This window comes from Anser anser (assembly GCF_964211835.1).
Source record: "Anser anser genome assembly, chromosome: 19".
Taxonomy (NCBI): domain Eukaryota; kingdom Metazoa; phylum Chordata; class Aves; order Anseriformes; family Anatidae; genus Anser; species Anser anser.
This window is the reverse complement of record NC_139740.1, coordinates 2628101-2653583: the sequence shown is the minus strand read 5'-3', so window position 1 is coordinate 2653583 and position 25483 is coordinate 2628101. Positions and strand designations below refer to the sequence as shown.

At 41.2% G+C, this 25483-nt stretch overlaps 1 protein-coding gene and 2 long non-coding RNA genes across 8 annotated transcripts in view; 1 reads left to right on the top strand and 2 right to left on the bottom strand.

The window, feature by feature from the left end:
• LOC310884244 (myosin heavy chain, skeletal muscle, adult-like) overlaps positions 1–25483 on the top strand; it is a 41577-nt gene that overhangs the window by 6850 nt on the left and 9244 nt on the right. For 5 of the 6 annotated variants that reach the window (XM_083805739.1, XM_083805740.1, XM_083805738.1 and 2 more), the window contains 23 exons: positions 4384–4476; positions 4575–4638; positions 4728–4826; positions 4914–5017; positions 5294–5432; positions 5796–5914; positions 6012–6161; positions 6237–6407; positions 8362–8671; positions 10039–10112; positions 10220–10307; positions 12288–12405; positions 14029–14152; positions 15000–15136; positions 16436–16691; positions 18641–18883; positions 20481–20657; positions 21301–21446; positions 21525–21615; positions 23300–23689; positions 23782–23908; positions 24325–24443; positions 25123–25319. In XM_083805739.1, coding sequence (XP_083661865.1) covers positions 4384–4476; positions 4575–4638; positions 4728–4826; positions 4914–5017; positions 5294–5432; positions 5796–5914; positions 6012–6161; positions 6237–6407; positions 8362–8671; positions 10039–10112; positions 10220–10307; positions 12288–12405; positions 14029–14152; positions 15000–15136; positions 16436–16691; positions 18641–18883; positions 20481–20657; positions 21301–21446; positions 21525–21615; positions 23300–23689; positions 23782–23908; positions 24325–24443; positions 25123–25319 — 3536 coding nt within the window. The remainder of the gene's footprint in view (positions 1–4383; positions 4477–4574; positions 4639–4727; positions 4827–4913; positions 5018–5293; positions 5433–5795; positions 5915–6011; positions 6162–6236; positions 6408–8361; positions 8672–10038; positions 10113–10219; positions 10308–12287; positions 12406–14028; positions 14153–14999; positions 15137–16435; positions 16692–18640; positions 18884–20480; positions 20658–21300; positions 21447–21524; positions 21616–23299; positions 23690–23781; positions 23909–24324; positions 24444–25122; positions 25320–25483) is intronic. The other variant, XM_083805741.1, reaches the window with a different exon arrangement.
• The window catches only part of LOC310884249, a 51438-nt gene that overhangs the window by 24315 nt on the left and 1640 nt on the right, over positions 1–25483 (bottom strand). The window lies entirely within an intron of this gene.
• Positions 10439–21373, bottom strand: LOC310884250. The gene is made up of 3 exons (XR_014574099.1): positions 21253–21373; positions 20537–20592; positions 10439–12634 (listed from the first exon to the last, which is right to left on the bottom strand). It is a non-coding gene; the product is annotated as an uncharacterized lncRNA (long non-coding RNA).

Here is a 25483-nt window from a genome sequence, read left to right as displayed (position 1 = left end):
CATCAAATCTGGCTTTAAACACTTCTAGGGATGGGACATCCACAACTTCTCTGGGCAACCTGTTCTACTGCCTCATCACCCTCATAGTAAATAATTTCTTCCTAATATCTAATCTAAATGTACCCCCTTTTAGTTTAAAAACATTGCTCCTTGCGCTATCACTACACTCCCTAACAAAGAGTCCTTCTCCAGCTTTTCTGTAGGCCCCCTTTAGGCCACTATCAGGTCTCCCTGGAGCCTTCTCTTCTCCAGGCTGAACAACCCCAGCTCTCTCAGCCTGTCTTCACAGGAGAGATTCTCCAGTCCCTTGATCATCTTTGTGGACTTGTTCTACTATGTCCATATCCTTCTTGTGCTGCGGGCACCACAGCTGGATACAGTGCTCCAGGTGGGGTCTCACGAGAGCAGAGTACAGGAAAAGAATCACCTCCCTCGACCTGCTGGCCACACTTCTTTTAATGCAGCTCAGGATACAATTGGTTTTCTGGGCTGCAATTGCACACATCAATGGCTCTTATCCAGTTTTTCATCCACCTGTACCCCAAAGTCCATTTCCATAAAGCTGTTCTCTATCCACTCATCTCCCAGCCTATATTCATATTTGGGATTGCCCCAGCCCAAATGCAGGACCTTGCATTTGATCTTGTTGAACTGCATGAGGTTTGCACAGACCCACCTCTCAAGTCTGTCAAGGTCTCCCTGGATGGCATTCCTTCCCTCCAGTGTGCTAACTGCACCACACAGCTTGGTGTCAACCTCAAACTTTCTGAGGGTGCACTTAATCCTACTGTCCATATCACCAACAATGATGTTAAATAATACCAGTCCCAACACAAACCCCTGAGCAACATCACTTGTTACTGGTCTCTTCCTGAAAATCCAGCTGCTGACCACACCTCTGGGTGAGACCATCCAGCTAATTCCATATTCACCGAGTGGTCCATGTGTCAAAGCCATGTCTCTCCAATTTGAAGACAAGAATGTTGTGTGAGACAGTACCAAAAGCTTTGCACAAGTCCAGGTAGATGACATCTGTTGCTCTTCCTTTATCCACCAACACTGTAGCCCCATCATAGAAGGCCACCAAATTTGTCAGGCATGATTTGTCCTTAATGAAGTGGTGTTGGCTCCCAGTCACCTCTCTATTTTCTATGTGCATAGTTTCCAAGAGGATCTGCTCCATGATTGTGATCTCTTTGCCAAGCACAGATGTGAGACTGACTGGCCTGCAGTTCCTCAGGTCTTCCTCTTTTTCTCTTTTTAAAATCAGGGTTATGTTTCCCCTTTTCTAGTCACTGGGAAGTTCACCTCACTGCCATGGCTTCTCAAATATGATGGATGATGGCTTAGAAACTTCATCTGTTAGTTGCTTCAGGACCCTCAGATGCAGCTCATCAGGTCCAATGGACTTGTGCACATTCAAGTTCCTTAGATGGTCTCAAACCTGATCTTTTCTTGCAGTGGATGGTACCTCATTCTCCTAGTCTTTGCCTTTGGATTCTGTGAGATGGGAGGTGTGGCTAGAGCACTTGCTGGTGAAGACTGAGGCAAAAAAGTCATTGAGTATCTCAGTTTTCTCCATATCCCAGGTAACCAGGTCTCCCATTTCCTTCAGCAGTGGGCCAAGGTCTTCACTACTCTTTCTTTTACCACTGGTGTCCCTGTAGAAGCTCTTGATGTCCCTGGCAAGATTCAATTGTCTCGGCTTTAGCTTTCCTGTCCTGATCCATAGCTGCTTGTACAGTGTCTCTGTACCCCTCCCACATTACCCGTCTTTGCATCCATCCTCAGGAGGCTTCCTTTTTGTGTTTGAGTTTGGCCAGCAACTCCTTATTCATCTATGCAGGCCTCCTGGCATTTTTGCCTGACTTCTCTTTGTTAGGATGCACTGATATCAAGCATGGAGGAGGTGATCCTTGAATATTAAACAACATTCCTGGGCCCCTTTCCCCTCCAGGGCTTTACCCCATGGTTCCCACTGGCATGTGATTGTGTTACAACTCCCTGTTCTGTTCCTCTTGACAAGGTAACTACAGTAACTTTGGACTCCGGAGAGGTTGCACTGAAGTTAAAGTAATTTCAATTGCCTTACACAGAAGAACAAGCCAGTAGAAATTACTGCCTGTGGTCTATGTAACAGCCCTGAGGGGCAGCATAAAAAAAGTGTCAGACTTGGGACAGCTGGGACCACTTGCCAGACAATTAGAAAGTAACCTCAGAAGGGATCCTTCCAGGGAGGAAAGCACAAGCCCAGCTGCTGCAATCTGAGCCCACTAGTGCATTTGCAAGGCATGGGCTAGCACAGAGCAAGCAACAAACATCCTTGTGGCACAAGTGTGTCATCACAATATGTGAGAAGGTATGTGCATCAAAGAGGGTGATGCCTGTCTGCGTTATTTGAGTACCCAAGGGCACAGCAGAATCTAAGGAGATTCCAAGCCTGAATATTCTTTTCTCACTCAGAGGCAGGTGTCTGTGATTGATGGGTTGTTATGGCAAAGACAAGTTCATCACAAGCACTCTTTCCATCAGCACCGTTCCTGTATCTCTTGGGCTCAGCTTTCACCAGCTGCTCACTATGCTCGGACTGATCTCACAAAAACATTGAGACAGCTGAGATGTACTGACTGTGTTTGATATAAGAAAACTCACCAGGTTCTCAGATGGAAACAAGCTGTTCTGCTCTCTTCTTGACGTTATTCACAGAATAATGTATTTCTTTGGTATTCACAATCTCTAAGAAGTATGTTTCTCTTCATAAGATCACAAAATAAAACACCATTATAATTATGTCTCTCCCAGCATCCCATCTCAGACACAGACTGAAATCAGATGCCAGGTAAGAGCATAAAATAAGGGAAGTATGTAACAAAATTTCCCAGGACTACTTTCTCAGCTCAAGCAATTTGTAACCCAGACTGTACTCCAGACTGAATTTATGTAAAGAATTGCCAGATATTCTACGCTGTTCTCCATTCACCGTGCTCCCTTGTCTGTTCATGGCTCACAGCTGTGCACTAGAATGAGGGGTTTTTGTGTGTTTTTGTTGGTGGTGGTTTTTTTGTTTTGTTTTGTGGTGGAGTCAGCAGCACTGACACACACATGTCTCTTAAAGGAGGAAGTTCATTTAGGAAGCTATATGTGAGAGGACATTACTCTATATATTCGAGATTTTTTTATTAAAAATATGTGTATATATTTAGAGAGAGAGTTCTTATGCTACTGTGTGGCCTTAGTTTTGTAAGGTGTAGCTTCATGTTCAAACTAACTTAAATCGTTTGCGCCACCTTCAGACCGTATTGGGGATGGCGCTGCCTCTCCACTGCAAGATCTTGAAGGCTGGATGCACCATTGTACACCAAGTAGTATGCAGCAACTTGAGCTCTGCCACTGATCTTTCATGTGAATAAAAACTGCCTTTTTTTTTCCCTCATTCTTTGTTCTCCTGCTCTGTATCGGAAACCATCCCTGCAAACAATTATTTCCTAACTACTTAGGGATCAATCATGAGTTTGCTAGGAGCCTTGAGAAAAGCTTTGCCCTATGATTCCAAAACAGCACTCTGTGACACTGCCTTGCACAGAAGAGACGTAATGTCATGGAAGCTTCTTTCCTCCCAGATTTTTTCAGTTAACAAGAGTGATATAATACAGTATTGAAACTGTACATTTGCTTGATGATCTTCTTTTCTACTGCAGCCATATAGAAAAGGAAAAAAAAATGGGGCGGGGGGGGGAACCACCACCACAACGTCCAAGAGGAACTGTTTTTTTGTTTTGTGTTGTTGTTGTTGTTTGGTTTGTATTGTTTTACATTTGGTATTTGAGTATCATGCTTCACCCATGTCCTACTTGTCTTTTCAAAGCATGTCTGGAGATTTATTTCTGCATTCTGAAAGGCTGTTGGTTATTTGAACATAACTGCAAAACTTTACGTTATTCCTTTTTAGGTGCTTCCTACTTTAGGCTTTGGGCTGTATCACTCTCTCTCTGTCTTGTGCTTGAGTAACCTCAAGAAAAAAATCCCAGATTTTTCATATTTTCTTTAGCTGTTATGGCCTTTGTGAGCAGTGAATGGGAATGCAGAAGTGCCTCTCTCATACAGATTACAAACATTCTGAGCTCCACCAAAATCACTCTGGATATTATACACAATATATGATAGCATGGACAAAAAGAAAATGAAGTACAGATCAGTCTTTCAGCACTCTTCCCTGTGAAACCAATTCATGAGTGATAGCTGATGAGTGCTTAAAACATTTGCTAACTAAAGGTTAAAATCATGTGTGAGATGTAATAATGAGCTGTTTGTGATGTATCCTTTGCCATATTTGTTATTAAATAGTAGTGAAGTTTGCTAAGAACCTCTTTCTCCTGTAACTAGGGAACCCTGGAGGATCAGATCATCCAGGCCAACCCACTGCTGGAGGCCTTCGGAAATGCTAAGACTGTCAGGAATGACAATTCCTCACGTTTTGTGAGTTCATTTCTTTTTTGTTGGAATGGAGATTTCTACTATGTATGTCTCATTCATTGATCGCTCTAACCGATGGGTTGATCTCTACTACTCAACAGGGAAAATTCATCCGGATTCACTTTGGAACAAATGGCAAGCTGGCCTCTGCAGATATCGAAACCTGTGAGTTGGAGCTAGTCAGCACATGCAGAATTTGTGCATTCGTGATCTCACATTTCCCAGGAGACCAGTGGCATCTCTCTTTTTCTTAGATCTTCTGGAGAAATCCAGAGTGACTTTCCAGCTACCCAGTGAAAGGAGCTATCATATTTTTTACCAGATAATGTCCAATAAGAAGCCAGAGCTCATTGGTGAGTGCCAGCATTTCTGGGCTTGGTTCAGTGCGTTCTCTTTGCACTTTTCCCCTGTACCATAAAAGATGCACTGTATGCCTGCAGATCTCCTCCTTATCTCAACCAATCCCTACGACTTTGCCTATGTGAGCCAAGGAGAAATCACTGTTGCCAGCATTGATGACAGCGAGGAGCTGCTGGCAACGGATGTGAGTATGGCAATGGCACTCCTGGCCAGAGGCAGGCTCTGCTCTGGGCGCAGAGGTGACCACTGCCACCAGAGCAGCCCTATGATCAGACAGGCTGCAGCCAGGGAGGTGCAGCCTAGCTGGGGGCCACCAAGTGCTGGCCTCTGTCATTCTGCAGCAGCCGTGACCACTCCCAGCCGCTGTTGCATATGCTTGGCGCTGGGCAGGCATGCAGGCAGGCAGAAGCCCCAACTTGTGTTTTTCTGACCTTTCGCAACTTGTCTGTTCCCTCTGGAGAGTGCCATGGACATCCTGGGCTTCAGCCCTGATGAGAAGGTGGGGATATACAAGCTGACAGGGGCTGTCATGCACTACGGGAACATGAAGTTCAAGCAGAAGCAGCGGGAGGAGCAGGCAGAGCCAGACAGCACAGAAGGTAGGGGTTGACTGCAGATTTCATTTGTGAACTGCACCAGGAGGCAAGAGAGGAACCTCATCCAATAAAGTGCCCATCACTTCAAGACTGTTTCTGCCCTTCTAGAAACTAAATTTTACAAATTTGTGCAAGTGCCACAAAGTCACTGATTTAATTTATGCTCCACGTGGAAACTGATTCATAGATGAAGCACTGCTACAGCTCCCTAGACATGGAACAGGAGTGTGGTGCAGCTGAGACAAGCTTCCCTTGACAACAGGCACATCTGAGTAGTGTCTGAAGTAGGCTCCTTGTAACAGAAACATTCTAGAGGACCGTGACATCTTTGTCTGTGTTGAACTCCTTTGCTGTATCTCTTCCTAGTGGCTGACAAAGCTGGCTACCTGATGGGTTTGAATTCTGCTGATTTGCTCAAGGCTTTATGCTATCCCAGGGTGAAAGTTGGGAATGAATACGTGACTAAAGGACAAAATGTCCAACAGGTACCTAGAGAGCTAATTGGTTTTCATTTTGTTCAGACAGTTATTTCAACTTTAAAGCTAATCCAACTTTCTTTACTGCTGTGGCTGTTTCTTACAGGTATGCAATTCAGTGGGGGCTTTGGCTAAATCAGTCTATGAGAAGATGTTCTTATGGATGGTTACTCGAATCAACCAGCAACTGGATACAAAGCAGCCCAGACAACATTTCATTGGGGTCCTGGACATTGCTGGCTTTGAGATTTTTGATGTGAGTTACAGGTAGTATGTTTGCCAATTGATAATTTTTCCAAACTAACTGGCATTATTATATTTGAACTTGCAGTTCAACAGCCTGGAGCAGCTGTGCATCAATTTCACCAATGAGAAACTGCAGCAGTTCTTCAACCACCACATGTTTGTGCTGGAGCAAGAGGAGTACAAAAAGGAAGGAATTGAATGGGAGTTCATTGACTTTGGGATGGACCTGGCTGCCTGCATTGAACTCATTGAGAAGGTAGAGGAAATCTCATTTTAGAAAAGCACATTTATTTCCTGGTCATTTATTTTAGTCCTTATGTTCTTTATAAATTGAATCATTACTGTTGAATGATTCTCCCATCAGAAGAAGCAGTTTATAAAATCAAACTTTTTGGAGTGGCACACTGCCTCTCCACAAAAAAAATGATTTTCTGAACAACATGGCTGGGATGGAAGGGAGAGAGGCACAATGTTAATTTTGCTTTCAACAGTAGACAGTAAGGTGAAACTTCAAGTCTTAGTCCTTGCAGTAGCTGACAGAATTCAGAGTTCCTGGTTGTAGCGATCTTCTTCTTTCTGGTTCCTTTCTCACTGCCCACTGCCACTGTGCTGGTGTCTTGATGTGAATTAACCCCCAACTACAGCATTATGAGCAAGTGTCCAGTGGTTACTTGTGCACAGCACTTAAATATTATGTGGAAATCCACTGTACACACACCCAAATATCTTCCTTCTCAGGAGAATACAAGTACCTATTCCCAGCCTGGTGCCCATTCAGCCATCCCATGAGCACATTCACGACTTAATATTCATACCCATGGATGATGCCTTTGCACATAAAAGCTTCACATTTCTTGCTAACCTCCCACTGTTCCCACCACATAGTAGCATCTACAAACAACACTACCATTCACAGCTGGTGCCTATTGCTATACTTAACACTCAAAATCCACACTTACTGCTCAGTGTCCACATATTTTGTGCCTCATGTCTATGAAATGTAGAGTAGTTAGAGCCAGAGGAATTACATCACCTACATTAATCTAGCACTGTAGTCACTTTTGTAATGGCAGGAGAGAAGTAGATGCTTCTAGGATACAATTCATCTCATAAAATACATCCTGTTATTGACTCTGTGAAATCTCTGCATAATGCTTCCACTGATTCTAGAACAATATGGACATCTATCTCAGATCTACATTCTATTTTAGAGATACCTACAGCTAGGCAAGACGAATCCTAACTCCAGAGTTCTCACACAACAGCCACACCTAGTGGGCAAAAGTTTAATTCAAAACTTGGTATTCCTGCCCAACACCCAGTTCCTGTGTTTGCTGATGCTCTGTAGGATCCCTACTTCTAGCTTTGGCAGCTATCTATCTGACATCAGATGTAAGCATCTGATCATCTGATAGAGTCTTACCATATTATATATAATAGGTACATTAAAAGAAGGAACTCCTAGAATACTATCTAGGCCAATGAAGTGCAAGTCAAATCAGTGTCTTCAGCAAAATTAGAGGACATATCTGCACTATCAGAAGATTCCTAATGTAGCTCAGATGAAGGCTCTCATGTGGCTAAGGATATGCCTCTATTTCGAAATATTTCAATTTTTAAATACATTCTGTGACAAATTAGAAGTCAGTGGGTATTCTAAAGCACCAGATTGCTGGCATTTTTGCCCCATATAAGATGAGGAAAATCTAATTCATCATGCATATCCATTGGAGACAGCACAGGACTTGTTAGATATTATTTATGCGCATTCCTGAGGAGCCATCAAACTAAATTCAACATTGGCAATTGCAACCTGATGACTTGTGACAGACTTACAAAACATCATCAGTCCCATGAACAGGGCACTGAAACCTGCCTTCTGAATTCCTATTTTGATTTCACTGGTTTACATTCCAAAGAGTTTAGGGCAAAGATGACTGAAGCTGTTGAACATAATGTGCATGACAAGCCTCTCACTCAAAGATGTGTCTAAACACTATTGCCAAGTTGCCGTTTTCATAGTAGTGGCTTGAGCAGCAAAGGCTAATTATAGTATGTCTGATTATTATAGTAACTAGTGATGTATTAAGAACCTGTGCACTAGAAATTACAGTCACTGTAACAAACTACAAAACACATGCAAAGTGAATTTTTATTTACTTTCTCTCTCCCTGACACTTTCTTTCTTCATGTATTCATATTTCTCCCAGCCCATGGGCATCTTCTCCATCCTGGAAGAGGAGTGCATGTTCCCCAAGGCAACTGACACCTCTTTCAAGAACAAGCTCTATGACCAGCATCTGGGCAAGTCCAACAATTTCCAAAAGCCCAAGCCTGCCAAAGGCAAGGCTGAGGCCCACTTCTCCCTGGTGCACTATGCTGGCACAGTGGACTATAACATCACTGGCTGGCTTGAGAAGAACAAGGACCCCCTGAACGAAACTGTTGTTGGGCTGTACCAGAAATCATCTTTGAAGCTCCTGTCCTTCCTTTACTCTAACTATGCTGGTGCAGAAACAAGTAAGTGCTTTTTTCAGTGATGATTGATAAGGCAAGAAAAAAATGAAGCCTATTTCTCCTCCTTGTTGTATTCTCTAGCCTCTCATCATCCCTAATCTCATCCTATTCATGTGCACAGATATGCCAAACTAAGATACCATCATGAATAACTGCAGAAAGCACCATGTTTATGTGGTGTGGTGCACAGAAGCAATGCTCAGCAAGTCCAAAACAAAATGACAGGAGTTGGATGTTTCCTGGCTTACTGAGTTGTGAATCATATGCATGGTCAGCCATCATCCAGACAGGTGCCAAATATATGTGCAAAGTGTAAGCACTTAATAGACTTTGGAGACAGAGTTTTGTTTCTTTAGGTGAACTGGAAGAGCTAAAAGTAATGGAGAGGTTCACAGCCTTACACCTTCAAGGAGATCACAGAACTATTTCATATTCAGCTGAGCAGTCCTGGTGCAACAGGAAAAAAAAAAAGAGAGAGCGAGAGACAAATTAATTTAGAAGTCCTCTAAGGGCATCAGAGAGCAGTTCAACCTCTTGCCCTTTTTTTGTGACTTAAGGCTGTCAAGTAGGACAGTCAATGGGTCTGTCTTACCAAAAATGGCCATACAGATTGCCACAAAAAACAATATTGCAGAAGCTTGGATGCTAGGCAAAAAGAAGTGTTAGTATAGAGTAGTAGTCAACTCAGCCATCAGGCAAGTGGACAGCTGGGTTTGAGGCTCAAGAGGGTACTGCATACTCCTAGGAAACAGTGGGGATAAGGCAGTTGTGGTCTTTACTGGTATCATCAATACAAGGAAGGTGAGAAAAGAAGACTCCATTTAACTCTCAATTTAAATGACTTCAACAATACAGCAATTCTGAAAAGATACTGAGCTTCTTGGGTTTGTATTCATGAGACTACATTTCATTTCTTGCCTTGGGGATGCCATAACTCAGAATAGGTCCCTATTCTTCAACTGGAACATTAGAACAAATTTTTCCTAAAGGCTTCACTGCACTCATGAACAAATGTCCACCGCTGAACCATTCATGTGGCCTTTCACCACATTACAACAATACAAAAATAATTTGAGAGTATATCTTTAAGTAAAACCAATTTCCAGTGGCACACAGTAAGCTGCTATGGAGCTTATGTCAGACCATAATGTTACATACCACCACAGCCATATACATTATGATGCAACTTAAGTCGTGCATCTGAGACCAGAATATACCATACACTGATTAATAAATAACCAGCTGACAGCAATTTACATAAAACTCCCATGCAGCAGTGAATCAGTCTTTCACATTAAAATATAATGTTTATATTAGTCCATAACATACTGCCTATTCTAACCATTCAGCTCTTATGTATTTCTTCCAAGGTGATAGTAGTGGTGGCAAGAAAGGTGCTAAGAAGAAGGGGGGCTCTTTCCAGACAGTGTCTGCTGTGTTCAGGGTATGTGAATTTCCTCTTAAAACTGAGCCACACTTCTTTGACATCTGAATGAAAATGCAAAAGCTTTGTAGCTCAGAGCTCAAACCCCATGTTTTGTTCTATCACAGGAAAATCTAAATAAGCTGATGACTAACCTGAGAAGCACCCATCCTCACTTTGTGCGTTGCTTGATTCCTAATGAGACCAAGACACCTGGTAAGTCTGTTATTATACACTGGACTGACCAGAATTGGGCTGTTCAGCTTCCACACCAACTTCTTCCAGAACAGCTCCCCATGCATGTAAAGTTCCTGTGGGGGTTGGCCTATGGAACAGTGCTCAAGTAAGCCTTCTTGTATTTTTTCATGATTGTAAAATTTTGAGCATTATATGGTCCACCACACTTACTCATCTTTGCTTAATGTGTGTACAGAGCTGATGATAAAGATGGGATGTATTAGAGCTGATGAAATTGCATGTCGCGAGTAACAACAGTAGCAAATTTCTAATAAATGCCTATTTTTAAGGACCACTATGTCATTCAATACTGTCGGGCTCAGCTCAAGACAATTTAACAACTCAAAATATTTCATGTTAGAAACTGATTCACTGAGCTGGAGGACTGACAAAGAAATCATGCGTCATTTGTAGAATTCCCTGTATAGGCTGCTGGATACTGTTTGCACCTGAAAAGCATTGTGATATAAAGTTATTTTTGTTCATTTATTGAATTAAATATTTAACTCATGCAGAGTTTAGTCTCCAAGAACAGTCAAGTTTGGGGGGTATTTCATGTGGCTATTGTGTACCTGGGGAGAGTTGCTTGTGTGGGTTTTAGGAGTCTAATCTATAGGAGGTCTGATACTGGTGGAATGATAAGGTGTAATGGATGTAACAAGAATACAAGGAAACAGGAGCTTAGCACCTATTTAATCTGCTCCAGAATTTCAAAGCATTTCTTACCTTTCTTGTTTATGTCTCTTTGTATAACCCTGAAGACCACAAGCATGGTTTCAGCATCACACATACGTATGACACTCAGGTTTCAGCTATTCATCTAAACTTATATATTCAATGGAGAGAAGCTGGTATTTTAAAGTATGACTCATTTGCCTGCTTTTATGTGTCTTAGGATGAGATGAATCACATCCTAGAAAAAAATGCTTCTGCTTCACTCCACTGACTATAAACGAAGCCCATATGGAATGTCCCACGCTTCATATCCCTAAAGTGAAGAGAGAGGAATCCCACTGGGGTCTTGACAGTCATAGAAGGTGTAAGGGAATTAAGGAAATCTACTGAAATATACATGAATGAATGATTTTGCCAAATATGACTGTCATTTTAATATTCAGAGGTGACTCAGAGGAAATTGGACTTTTGTGTTCTAAGAAAAAGAATAGTAGTAGTGTGTGAACAAAATTAAGGATTGTAAAGTGAAGAGAAACTGGTCATTTTCCGATTTCAGCTGGTTCTTAATTAATGCCTCTAGGAGCTGAGAAAAATTTCTTCATGACCAAGTGATTCCAAGAGTATTTTATTCAATTGTACTTTGTTTGCAATACTTGGAGTAAGGTTAAGAAATATAGTTGATTGTTATACCTGATAGATACTACAGGAGAAGAAAGATAATCATTCCAATTTCAATCAGCTGTCCTTTATAGGCAGTTAAAGGGATTGAAAGCTTTAAGCATCTTGCTTATCCTCTCCTGTGCAGGAATCTATCTATCAAATCTAATCAAGGTTAAGTATAGGCAATACTTCCACAGCAAATCCAAGGTAAAATCTTACATAACATGAAGAGCTGATTATCCAGATGGTATTACATTCTACATCGTGCCACATCTACCTACATCCAGTGAGTGATATTTTTCAGCTGGTCTTCTGGAGTACTTTTCTGTCATTTTTGAGAAACCTCTCTCCCTGTGCTTTTTGACCATGTGAGATTCACAAGCATTGCCAGCCCTAACATTCCGAGTAGTAAAGCTCATCTGGTTGATGCAGCTCTCTGCAACTTCTGTGAATTGAAAATAATGTTCTGTCTTCATTTCCTTCATCCTTAACCAAGAACTGGTTGAATTTAACAAAAGGAGGAGTTGCACTGTCATGCTAGTAAATATGGAGATTCTTTGGGGGGGGGGGGAGGGGGGAAGGAAAGAAAAAAAAAACAGTCATGATGTATGTATCTTGTTTAAGGTGAAATGGACCATTACTTGGTGATGCATCAGCTGCGGTGCAATGGGGTTCTAGAAGGCATCCGAATTTGCAGGAAGGGGTTTCCAAGCAGAATCCTTTATGCAGACTTTAAGCAACGGTAGGTCTTCAGTTATTAGTCCGTTAATTTAAGGATTCAGTAAACCCAAAACTCAGGTGACAAATCTGGTGACATCATGGAGACACATCCTTTGAAACAGACTAATTCAGTGGAATTTGAGGGAATGTCATCATAAATACTGTCTTAGTTCTCTCCAGTCCTCTCCCTCTTTGATCAGAGATTTGCTCATTCATCAGAACCCGTATCATTTCTGAACTGTAGTCATTGCCTGGTGATTCAAAAAGATGCAAAATGCTTTTAGGGCAATGAATTAAATGGCATAATAGATTGCTCTTTGTAAGTCTCCTATAGGCTTACAAAACAATACAAGAATAATAAATGTCAGCGCAGTCTCCTTAGAGTGCACTACCTAAGCATTCCAAACTCCAAGACTTTGTTGGTGCTCTGTCAGTTGCCTGCATCTTGTGCCTTGCTTTCTCTTCTTTAAAACTGAGATAATGAAACTGGCTCAAGAGAGCTCAATTGCTATAAAGTGCTGAATCTGAATTGGTTGTTATTATTAATAAATATATCAGTAGCATCTTACATGCTGACCTGGTGTAAAAAGCTCTTCCTCTCAAGAGGACATAGCCTGTCTGTTTCTCCCCTCTGTTCCCCTCCCTCCCCTTGCCTTCCTTCCCCTTCCCCAAGAAATTGATAATTTTTTATCTTTTTGTGACAAGAGTATTCAGACTTCGAGGAAATGCAGTCTAGGATGCAGGACCTCTCTGAATACGTGCTGCAACCTGCTGTTTAATTCACTATGGCATTAGCTGGTCTCAACTGTCAAATCATAATTTGATGTGACAAGGTGAAGGGATCTTTCCATAATGGACATGGTCCAGAACCAAAAAGTCCTATACAGTACAAAAGAAATGTGCTGAAGTTTAGGAAGAACTACAACAGAAGCCTAAAATACAGAATAAAGTTCTTGTGCCACTTTCACTTTCTTGATTTTGTATATTTTCTTTCAATATATACTCGAGAACAAGAAGTGCCCCAGAGTACAATCACCCCATCCTCATTGCTGTATCTGAGGAAAACACTTTAGAAGAGTGAGGTGATCCTGTCCATGACACAGGATTACCTTAATAATTAAGCTACCTTACAAAATGCTAAGACTTCTGATAGCTAAAAAAATAATATTGTGCCATTTTTAGCCCAAACTCAAGGCTTCATTGGTAGAACTTGTACAGACAGTGACTTCTGCAAGATCTGTATTCCTTTTGGAATATAGATTATTTTTGTCAGCAGTTCTAATTTATCTTCTACTTTAATTTAAATAGCCTTTTTCTGATCAATGCAACAAGATGAGAAGAGAAGGTTGACATGTTCTCACTATGTTCTTCCTAATTCCTGGACCTGCAAACACTGTTAAGTATGCACATTAATTTTGTATGTAACAGCATACCATGTTGTTACACAGCCAGCAGATTCCTTTGAAAAGTAGACATATCCTCTTGTCATCATGTTCTGTTCAGCCAAGACTGTCTAGATTTCAGATAGCATATTCAGTTGCTTTCAGACAGATCAGTTTCCAATCACATTATCTTATGATATATGGTGGCTCCTATTCTCCTCACACTGTTTGCAACCAGTGCCTTGCAACTTGTCTTACCACAGGTACAAGATTCTTAATGCTTCAGCCATTCCAGAAGGCCAATTCATTGACAGCAAAAGGGCTTCAGAAAAGCTTCTTTCCTCCATTGATGTGGACCACAACCAATACAGATTTGGCCACACCAAGGTAAAGTCCTTGTGGAAGAGTGAGTATAATCAGTGGCAAAAAAAAATACCATTTATTTAAAGAATTTCTTCCATATGAAATCAGCCTTCATGATGACTAGGAAACAAAGTACAACACAAGAAAGAAGGAGCACACAAAACTTCTCTGGTTCTTGGCGTATGTGTGAGGGTAGGCCTGTCAGTCCAGGCAACACCATGCTACCAGAATGACCCTGCGTGGCTGTAACTAGAACTAGTGCTGCCCCTTTCTCCTGCCAGATGAATTCCCTGACATCAGTGCACATTAGGCAAGCTAAGGTAAGTTTAGGAAGACAGACTTTTCAGGGGATTTAGGCACACACATGTCTTTCTTCCATATCCAAAGCAGCATTACGAGGGACACTGATTCTCTGACCGACACAATCAAAGCAGTACTATCTCTGGACACAAACCCAACTGTATACACTATTATATGGACATAATCATGTATGGCTCTCAAGCCATCTGTATGTCAGTTTACAGAGCCTGACCATTAAGACACAGAAGGATACAGTGAAGCAACAGGATTGGATATCATACTAAGTTGCAAGTTAACTCTTTGTTTTAATAACTATTGATGAGCTAGATCTTCCACAACCTACTCTGGAGTGTGCCTCAAATAACATTGCAATAGTGTGATCAGTTCACATATAAAGTGACTTGTCATCAATCACAGGAACACTGAAGATATGAACCCCAAATTTCTCTAGCTGTTCAATGTTTACTCTGCAGGTGTTCTTCCAAAACTTCTTTAAACTACACTGCATCAGCTTCCAATGGTTGTGTATCTGCCTAGCCCTCAAACTATTCAAACCTCTTTTATGTTTTAGGTTTTCTTCAAAGCGGGTCTCTTAGGACTCCTAGAAGAGATGAGAGATGAGAAGCTTGTGAGCCTCATCACTCATACACAAGCTATGTGCAGAGGGTACCTCATGAGAACTGAATTTAAAAAGATGAATGAAAGAAGGTAATACAAGGACACACTAAGTACCATATTGCGTCAGACCAAAAGTCCAGCAATGCACTATCCTGTCTCAGGCAAAAATCTGTCCCCAGTGAAGACCCTTAGAAAGACTAGGGGAAACAGAAAAAGCAGAAACTAATACTTTCCTTGTTATAGCCTTCCAAATTCTCGCAATGGCTGTTTAGCAATTGGACTGTGTATCTGGACCATGATATTTAATATTTAACAGTGAACTGTTCCTCCAGGAATGTGCTAACTTTTAGAACCATTTTCAACCTCTCCCTGTGATGGAGACAGACAAACCTTTCCATTTGTTCAGTTGGCTCTTTGGCATATGCTATCTGATAATTCTATTGAATCTCATTAGTCTGGTTTTGTAAGGAAAGGAACAAAATCACATTCTGCTCTCCTTCTCTTCAATTTTCTTTCATGATTTCATCATCTCAGATGAAGAATTCTAGCTTGTACAGAGAAGGTACTCTATACTTTTGACCATCCCACATACCCTTCCAAATTCTGTTCTGTCCCTTTAAGGTGGAATGATTCATGCAAAATTTGGAATGTAGGGAAGCAGCAGTGGGTGAGCCAAGCAAACTGTCTCAAATGTTGTTGACAAGTGAAAGCTTTAGGGAGAGCTAGGATGCTCTTTGCTAACCAGTTGCTTTTATCTATAATATTCTACAGCATATAATTAGTTCAGGGACTTCCTGACCCAGGCATAGTTTCTAAGAATTCAGTAACTCTTATTGGATTTCTTTGCAATGAACTGTTGAAGTTCCCCTTGAACTATGGGCATAAACAAAAATTCTTTGGCATTCAATACCATAAAAAAGATTTAATTTCTGTTTTCGTGTTCTGTCTTAATAACTTCTAATACTGTAGTTGCTATTTTTTGTGACCCAAAAGCATCAAGATACTGCTTCCACAAGTTACAGTAACTCCCATATTTATAATCTCAACAATAGTTCATGGAAATCAGTTTTCACTCTGGTCTTTACCTGAGCACTTGCACTTTCTTTGAGATTCGGGAAAGTCTCAAAGATTTCCAGAGAAGTTTGTCTGTTTTTAACTATTTCTCTCTCTTATGCCCATACATAGCTATTGTTCATGCTACTGAACTAGTCATGCAGCAATCCAGGGCCTAGAAATGACTTTTAATAGAAAGAAGCAAGGTGAGATTAAAAAGTTTCATGCAAAACTTCCCTGAGCAAAATGCTGATGCTGTGTGACCAATAACCAGAGTCTGTTTCTAACACAAGTCTCACCAGTCTGATAATCTGTATCATTTTCATGTGTTTTCAGAGAATCCATTTACATCATCCAGTACAATGTTAGAGCATTCATGAATGTCAAACACTGGCCCTGGATGAAGCTGTACTTCAAGATGAAGCCCATGTTGAAGACTGTAGAATCTGAGAAGGAGATGGCAAATATGAAGGAAGAGTTTGAGAAAACCAAGGAAGAGCTTGCAAAGTCTGAGGCAAAGAGGAAGAAGCTGGAGGAGAAAATGGTGTCCCTGTTGCAAGAGAAAAATGACCTGCAGCTGCAGGTTCAGTCTGTGAGTAGCCTCCATTTTCAGATTCACCCTACTGCCTCTTCAATTCTCTTTTCTGTTGTCCTACATAAACAGACAGGTAACAGGGCCAGATTTTCTGCTGCTTCATATTAAAGGTTGTACTAGATGATCTTAGATGTCTTTTCCAACCTGAATGATTCTAAGATTCTATGATTTATACCTAAGCAAAGTGTGTATAAAGTGCATATATAACATTACTACCAGCATGAATAAGTGTAAAGGAGTGTTTACACTATGTTTACACTCCAGTGTAAACTGGAGTGACTATTAAGCAGTCACCAGAGGAAGAATCAGATATTCCACTGTATATGCAATGTGCACCAACTGTGGTCTCCAAATCTGGATTAAATACAGACTGTTTCCTCATTTACTGACCATTACAATGTGGAGCCAGAGATGGGGCTGCTTTTCTGTCAGAGACAGGACTGAAACTGTGGAACAAAGACATGCTTTTCAGCTACAACAATGCTGAGCAGAGACTGAAATTGGACAAGGCAAGAAGGTATTGAAATATAATAAAGATTCTCTGTTGCCAAGGGCAGTCTGGTGCAGGTGGACCTGTCACTTGATTCTATATGCTCCCAAACCAGCTGGCTTTGGACAGTCCTGTATTGTTTCAGGCCCCAAGGATGTAACTGTGCATGTTGAAAACCAGATTCCTTACCCGAATCCTCCTTCAGCACTTCAGCTTAACATATTTTTCTGAGTTTCTTTGTACCCTTTTTGGTACTTAATGCCCTGTCCTCCAGAGCCAACCTAGTCTATAAGCATTTCAGGCTTTACTTTAACCCCTTCATGGATGGTAATCCAAAAAAGGCAAGAACGTATTTAGCTAACTAACTTCCAGGTTAGGATACATTTGAAGCATTCGATAGTTTCAAATTTCCGGGCATAAAAGAAGTCCTAAGATATGATCATTGCCCTCAGAGTGTTGTCTGGTTCTTTCTTGACTCACAGTTTCTTACCGTTTCAGCACTAGAACAGCCCTTCCTGTCTGCTCTTTAAGTCCCATTGCTGTGTGAATTTCAATCAACTCTGCTTGAAGGGTTCCTCAAGAGCCATCTTGTCCATGTTTGTTATCAGAAAATGCACACCTGATAGCCATGATTTTCAGTGCTCCATGAGTTTCAGTAGGAATCTGAGAGAGAATTATACACAACATACTACACATCACATCACTGCAGTGATGTCTTTTGGCCACGACTCTTCTGGGAAGCAACATACACCTGGGAAGCAACATACACCTTTTCTGGTATTCTGCCTAGAATACCTCACAGTAGCATTAATTTGGGTAACATTTTATCTGTCAATCATGTTGCTCAAAATGATAGTTATAGTAGAAGTTGCAGGCTAAAATTCAGGTTGAGCAATCCTGTTTAGCCATGAGCCTGAGTCTTGGCCGAGAGAGAGTTTAGAGAATGATGGGAGCAAGGAAGTCTCATGTGAATTAAGTGGCAGAAGTTGGGGGAGAGACAAACAGACTTGTGTCATTAATTGGAAGAGCTTATTACAGATAGAATCATCCCCAACACTCTGAAAGATGACTATGAAATACTGTGTGTTTTATAAATCCACATCTAAGCTCATGCTTCCATGACATCCAGTTTGCTGACCCACCTATTTATATCGCTGATACCATAGGCTCCTTGTTATGACACAAACTGGTCAGTTTTTATGGCATGTTATTACAGTCAAAATATCTGACCAGCTGAAAGGAAGTGTCTCTGTTGTGGGATTATGTTCCACTTTCCTAAGCCATGACAAAGCAGGGCAATCTCCCCATGATTAGATCTTGTGCATTACTGTGGTTTGCATGCAAAATTTTGCCCTGACTTATGCAATTCATTTCCTGGAGGTGGCATTTGAACAACATATGTTAACTTTCATAATTTTTATGATAAACATAACATGCCTTCAATATGTTCTAACAGGATAGTGAAAATCTAGCTGATGCTGAAGAGAGATGTGAAGGTCTCATCAAAAGTAAAATTCAGCTGGAAGCTAAAATTAAAGAACTTATTGAAAGAATGGAGGATGAAGAGGAGATGAATGCTGAACTGACAGCAAAGAAGAGGAAACTTGAGGATGAGTGCTCTGAGCTGAAGAAAGATATTGATGACCTTGAACAGACTCTGGCCAAAATGGAAAAGGAGAAGCATGCAACAGAGAATAAGGTGACAGGGGGATCACGAAATTATTCTTCCCCAGAATGTTCTCAGTTCTGTGGGAAGTTGCAGAGTTTCCTAAGTGGTCTGAATGGAAGTGATATGTTCCCAAGGCATAGGAAAGGTAACACTTAACTGCCTGTGACATAAAAAGTTTTGCTAAAATTATAACTTCCTCTTAAGAAAAAAATATTCTTTTTTCCTGTGGTAGTTCAAAAAGAGTTAACTTTTTTTTAGGTGTTGAGGTGTTTGATGGAGAACTTCTACCTTCTGCTGTTTTCACACAGAAGGAACCAGTATATTTGTGTCTCCTGTGGATGGAGAACTAGTATACTTGTGGGAGGCTCTACAAAATGGCTGTTTTGATCCTTTCTCACGTGCATCAAAGAGAACAGATCTTGCAGATGCCAAATGTTTTCTTATATTTCTCTTGTATTTAAGAAGCCCAGGTCTCAGCAAGGATGGACATCCTTTCCTTGTATTGACTTGACTACATAATGAGAGTTCTTCCTGAATTCTCAGGACCAGACTGTCAGTATAGCAAAGAGAGTCTATATCAGGTGGTCATTAGCTCATTTATTTCCCGGTAAAAGCACAGATGTCTTCACACATGCCTCAGTAATCAGTGTGAAGAGACAGAATTGAGATATTAGAATTCAAAAGCCCATGTCTGATGTGACAATGTTCTTTCCTGCTGTGGAAAGAATACTAGCAGAGATATAATTACACCTTGAGGTTCCCTTCAGTGACATTACTGGGAACACTATTGGATCCTAAGTTTGTAATTTCAGATGTGTTGGACGTTTCTATACTAATGTTTAGAGGAAATCTAGATGGTGCTGGGCCATAAGATGAGGGCCTTATAGCTAAAACACCTCGCAGAGGGGACTTTCCTAATTGATACTGTTAGGCTTTCCCATCTGAATGAGGAAAGTGGGAAGCAAGCATCACACAGACCCATACAGAGAGCCTGACATGTTTGAGATAAGGTTGCTGGTTGTGCATTGCTCCATGAAGAAGAGGGAATAAGTTTCCAAGATAAAGCCAGCAGAGTTGCTGTGTCCAGAGGCCAAGTTAAGAGGTCCAGCCCTAAATTCATGATCACCTGTTCAAGGGCAGAAGTTTGTTTATCATTATTGTCATGATGCTTTCACTTTTATGGAAAATTTAACATGTTTTTGGCCATCATTTGTGTTTGGTAATAACTTAAACCTAATTTTCTGAGAAATTACATCTGTGGGCCTAGCAAATGTATCACATCTAGGAAATGCATTTTTTGTGCAAGAACAACCCAGAGGCCTTTAGTAAATCCCAATAAAGTAAAGCTTGCAGAGGCAGTGAAGATCTAGCACACATTCCACTACTAAAACTAGCAGGATAGAACTGGTAGTCAAGACCAACTCAAACAAGAATTCTTACCATTGCAGGGTCAGACAGGTGTGCCAGCCATGATGTTGATTACTCTCATCATTAATAGTACATACCTTTGTGGAGAGCACTTTGACATAACCCATACAATATTTTGCAAGGGTACACTCACTGCTCTTTCTTAGTCTATCATTTCCCACGGCACCCCCTCATAGTATGGATGCTTGCTGCCTAATAGGTAAAGAATCTAACTGAAGAGATGACAGCTCTGGAAGAAAATATTTCTAAACTCACCAAGGAGAAAAAGGCCTTACAGGAGGTGCACCAACAGACACTGGATGACCTGCAAGCTGAGGAAGACAAAGTCAGCACACTCAGCAAAACCAAGACCAAATTGGAGCAGCAAGTAGATGTTGTAAGGAAAAAAAAAAATGGAGTTTTGTAGGTAGATGCTCTGACAGATTAGGAGAGGGTAGAAATCTGTAGCTAGGTGTGTAAACAACAACTAAAGCAGCCAAGCCAGCTCTAGTAATTTCACTTAATAATTCATGGGCAGTTGAGAGGGTATTGTGGAATCCAGAGTTTCTTCCATATTTCCTTGCCTGTTTAATCTATGTTCATCACTGGATATTCCAGCATTGTAGGCCTTTGTGCCCCCATTTTAACCAATTAGCTATAGCAGTTTATCTGTGGCATTCTGAAGCTTGCTGTGAACTTATAAAATTTATGTATATACTCCAGGATGCTGTGGACACTGGGAATTTGTCAATGTTTTGCAGTCTGCATGCTAAGAACTGCACTAACTGAAAAAAAAATAATTTTGGTATTTTTCAAAAACTTTCATTTTAACTGTGAATGGCCAAGTTGTGGCCAGCTTAATATCTAAAGCTAAACCCTGACTCTGTGGTGAGTGTATCAAAAGTAGAGATAAGAAGCATTTACACTATGATTGTTTTCTCCAGTTTTCAATATTCAATTTAAGTTAAGATTTTTAAATCAGGAATATTTACCGTTGAAGTATGTTTTATGTGTTTCAAACTATGTTTTATGTGTTTTAGCTTGAAGGGTCTCTGGAACAAGAGAAGAAATTGCAAATGGACCTTGAGAGAGCAAGGAGAAAACTGGAAGGGGATCTGAAAATGTCTCAGGTTTCCATCATGGATCTGGAAAATGATAAGAAACAGATGGATGACAGGCTAAAAAAGTATTGCGCTGACATTTGAATTCTGAAATTCATATTTTATCTTAACCATATTGAATTTGCATTCTTGTTCTTTAACAGAAAAGATTTTGAAATTAACCAGCTACAAAGTAAAATTGAGGATGAGCAGGCTCAAAGTTCTCAGCTGCAAAAGAAAATCAAGGAGCTTCAGGTAAAGTCTAAGGGTTATTGATATTTTTAGTAGCTGCGTACAGCTTTGTATTGGGTTTACATGGCAAGGGTTTGGTAGCAGGAGGCTGCAGGGGTGGCCTCTGTGAGAAGAGTTCAGAAGCTGCCCCATGTTAGATAAAGGCCAGTTTCAGCCGGCTCCAAAAGGGACCTGCCACTGCCCAGAGCTGAGCAAATAAGCGATATCGGCTGTGCCTCTGGGAGAACGTATTTAAGAAAGGGAAAATAAGATCTCCACGCTGCAGCCCATGGAGGAGCCCATAGTGGAGCAGGTGGACCTGGCCTGAAGGAGGCTGTAGCCTATGGAAAGCCCCCGCAGGAGCAGGCCCCAAGCCGGAGCTGCCACCCATGGAGATGAGCCCACGCAGGAGCAGCAGGCCTGGGGGGAGCTGCTGACCTTGTGGGACCCGTGCTGGAGCAGTTTGCTCCTGGGGTATGGACCCTGTGGTACAGAGCCATATGGTCCATATGCGAGCAGTTCTTCAAGAGCTGCAGCCTGTGGGCAGCCCCCACAGGATCAGTTTGAGACGAAGGGCATTCCGTGGGAAGGACCCCACCTGGAGCAGGGGCAGACAGTGACTGAGGAGTGGTGGAGATGAAGCATTAGGGACTGAGCACAACCCCCATTCCCCTGTGCCTCTTGGAGGAAGGAGGTGGAAGAGGATGGATGGGGGAAAGGTGTTTGTAGTTTGTTTTTAGTTTCTAGCTGCTCTAGCTTGTTAGTAATAGGTAATAAATTTCATTAATCTCCCTATGCTGAGTCTGTTTTGCCTGTGACAATTACTGTTGAGCGATCTCCCTGTCCTTATCTCAACCCTTGAGACTTTTTCATCATATTTTCTCCCCTTTCCCTTTGAGGAGGGAGAGTGAGAGAGCAGTTGTGGTGGAACTTGGCTGCCCAGCAAACTAAAACCACCACAAGGTTCCTTAGAATTAATATTTGATAATCAATCAACTAATAATTTATATTTTCTTAGACTGTTCTACAAAAATATTTATTTACACATGAATAAAACAATGAACATGGGTGCTATTCCAATTTCAGGGCACTTTTACAGAGGCTCTGGTCTATAATCATAGCTGGCTATATAAGAAATTACTTAAGTGAACCTTGTGGCAGGCTTCAAAAATGGATCCAATGCTGACTTGTAACAGTAGTGAAGCTACTGAGAATTACCTTTCTAAGAAAACAAAAGAAAGTGACGTTTTCTCATCATCAGGGTAGAAATCACCTTCCAAATGGAGACACAGGAAGACAGCTCCCTTCAGTGACATTATCCCATGGTTGCTCATCCCAAGGTTCCTTCCATCTTGTTTGCTGCTGGAGATGGCCTGCCTGACCTTCTGCAAATTTCTAAGAAACTCATATTATTTTATATTTGTCAGTGGCACATCCCTCATGCCTTTAGAAAAGTACAGTACTAGGTCTGTCATTACATAATGAATCCATTCTGAAATACAACATAAAATGAAGTATCAGATTTTACATTCACTGTTGCTCCAAAACTGAGTACTTTAAGTCCTAGGACACAGTTCAGTGAAATTTCTAGTGGTGTTTCACTCTCTATGCTGATATAAATGGAAGTGAATGTACGTTCTTTATTCCTTAAAGGTAATTTCAAGTATTTCTATTCAGAAATCTTCATTTAGCCAATTAATTTTCATAGGCTCAAATCGAGGAATTGGAGGAGGAAATTGAAGCTGAACGTGCAGTCTATGCAAAGACTGAAAAGCAGCGAGCTGAACTTTCCAGGGAGCTGGAGGAAATCAGCGAGCGCCTGGAAGAAGCAGGAGGGGCTACGGCAGCTCAGGTTGAGATGAACAAGAAGCGTGAGGCAGAATTTCAGAAGATGCGCCGTGACCTCGAAGAGGCCACGCTGCAGCACGAAGCCACAGCTGCCGCCCTGCGGAAGAAGCACGCAGACAGCACAGCTGAGCTTGGGGAGCAGATCGACAACCTGCAACGAGTCAAGCAGAAGCTGGAGAAGGAGAAGAGTGAGCTGAAGATGGAGATAGATGACTTGGCCAGTAACATGGAGTCTGTCTCTAAAGCCAAGGTTGCTGCATATGAAAAAATATTTCTCATCACTATTATCGTTCTTCTGAACAACTGGATGAGCTGACGGATATGCTTTCTATTTCTTAACAGAGCAATCTGGAAAAGATGTGCAGAGCTCTTGAAGACCAGTTCACTGAAGTCAGAACCAAAGGTGATGAACATATGCGGCTAATTAATGACCTGAACACACAGAAAACACGTCTACAGACTGAGAATGGTGTGTCCCTAGAAAAAATATAATTGTCCTGTGCCAAGCACTTAAATATGTTGCCTGAATGCCTGTGTATTTTCTTATACATTCATCACTGGGTGATCTGAGCAAAACTCAGACTGTAGAATTTCCTCCTTGTGGCAGTCATGGATACTCCTCCCAAAGAAAAAAAATAACCCAAAAGAACCAAAACCAGTGTGTGGTTTTTGCAGTCAGTTCATCCCCTTTCTTTTGATGCTAGCCTAGTGTTCATCTTTGATAGCTTTTTCCTATCTGGTGGAAATTAAATTGTTACTCTCCCTTCGTTTTACCACATTATATCTTGTAATCTCTTTCCATATAATCTATTTTCCCATTCATATGAATTTTATATGTCTGTCTGTTCATATTTTTCTGTCTAAGAAGAAGTGTTTTCTCATTAGATGAACTAACGCAGAAACTAGAGGAGAAGGAGTCATTGATTTCTCAGTTGACTAGAGGCAAACAGTCTTTCATGCAGCAGACAGAAGAGCTGAAGAGGCAACTAGAGGAAGAAAATAAGGTGAGTTGTTTTAATTTGGCCTGGAAAATTGTAAAATAAATCAAAGGCAGAGACATGAGAACACTGAAACTTTTAAGCTTTGCTTTTGAATATAATACACAGAAGAGACATTATAGAAATTAAATAAGACAGTTTAAGCCCTTCTTGCCATGCTTTCTGAAGTTCAAAAACATGAAAGAAGTGAATAAAAATAGCTCTGTGTACATACCTTACTCCTATGGGAAATCACTCAGGCAAAGGGTAGAGCAGAAGTGAAAAAAAGAAAAAGACGCTAGTGGAGTACCCAGGATTAGAAATGACAATACAGTTTAAAGTCTCTTCCACCTTCAGATAAACACTAAATTTTACCTGAAAAGCTTACAGGGAAACATCTTCTGGAGGCATTATTCACACATTTCCTGTTGCTGAATTTATTGCATCTTTGCCTGAAGCACTTTCTGCTGATGTGTTTAAGAGGCAGTATCCCAGACAAATTGGGCAAAAAGAACTGATCCTGATTAACAATATCAGGTCTGAAATACAGAGTCCCAAATGCTATTCACTTTTCTCCTCCAGTTACCCTAGCAACTGCTGTACATAGGCAGTGAGATGTGGAGGGGTTTTTTTATCAAAATGTAGTTAAAAGGTCCAGTCACAAATGGTTAGTGTTCTGACAATTTGTATAATTCTAACTACACAGGCCAAGAATGCCCTAGCCCATGCCTTGCAGTCTGCTCGCCACGACTGTGACTTGCTCCGGGAACAATATGAACAGGAGCAAGAAGCCAAGGGAGAGCTGCAGCGTGCCCTGTCCAAAGCCAACAGCGAAGTGGCCCAGTGGAGAACCAAATATGAGACAGACACTATTCAGTGCATGGAGGAGCTGGAGGAAGCTAAGTATGTGGAGGGATGGTCTTGAACAAGTAGAAGGATATTTATGTAGAAATGTGAAAAGGAACTGGAGGAAACCAGTATATGTTTGTAGTGGGAATATGCAGAGCAATGTGCTTTGTAATGTATTGGGACTGAAAAGAGGAGGGAGTAAAGGTTTAAAGGAGGAG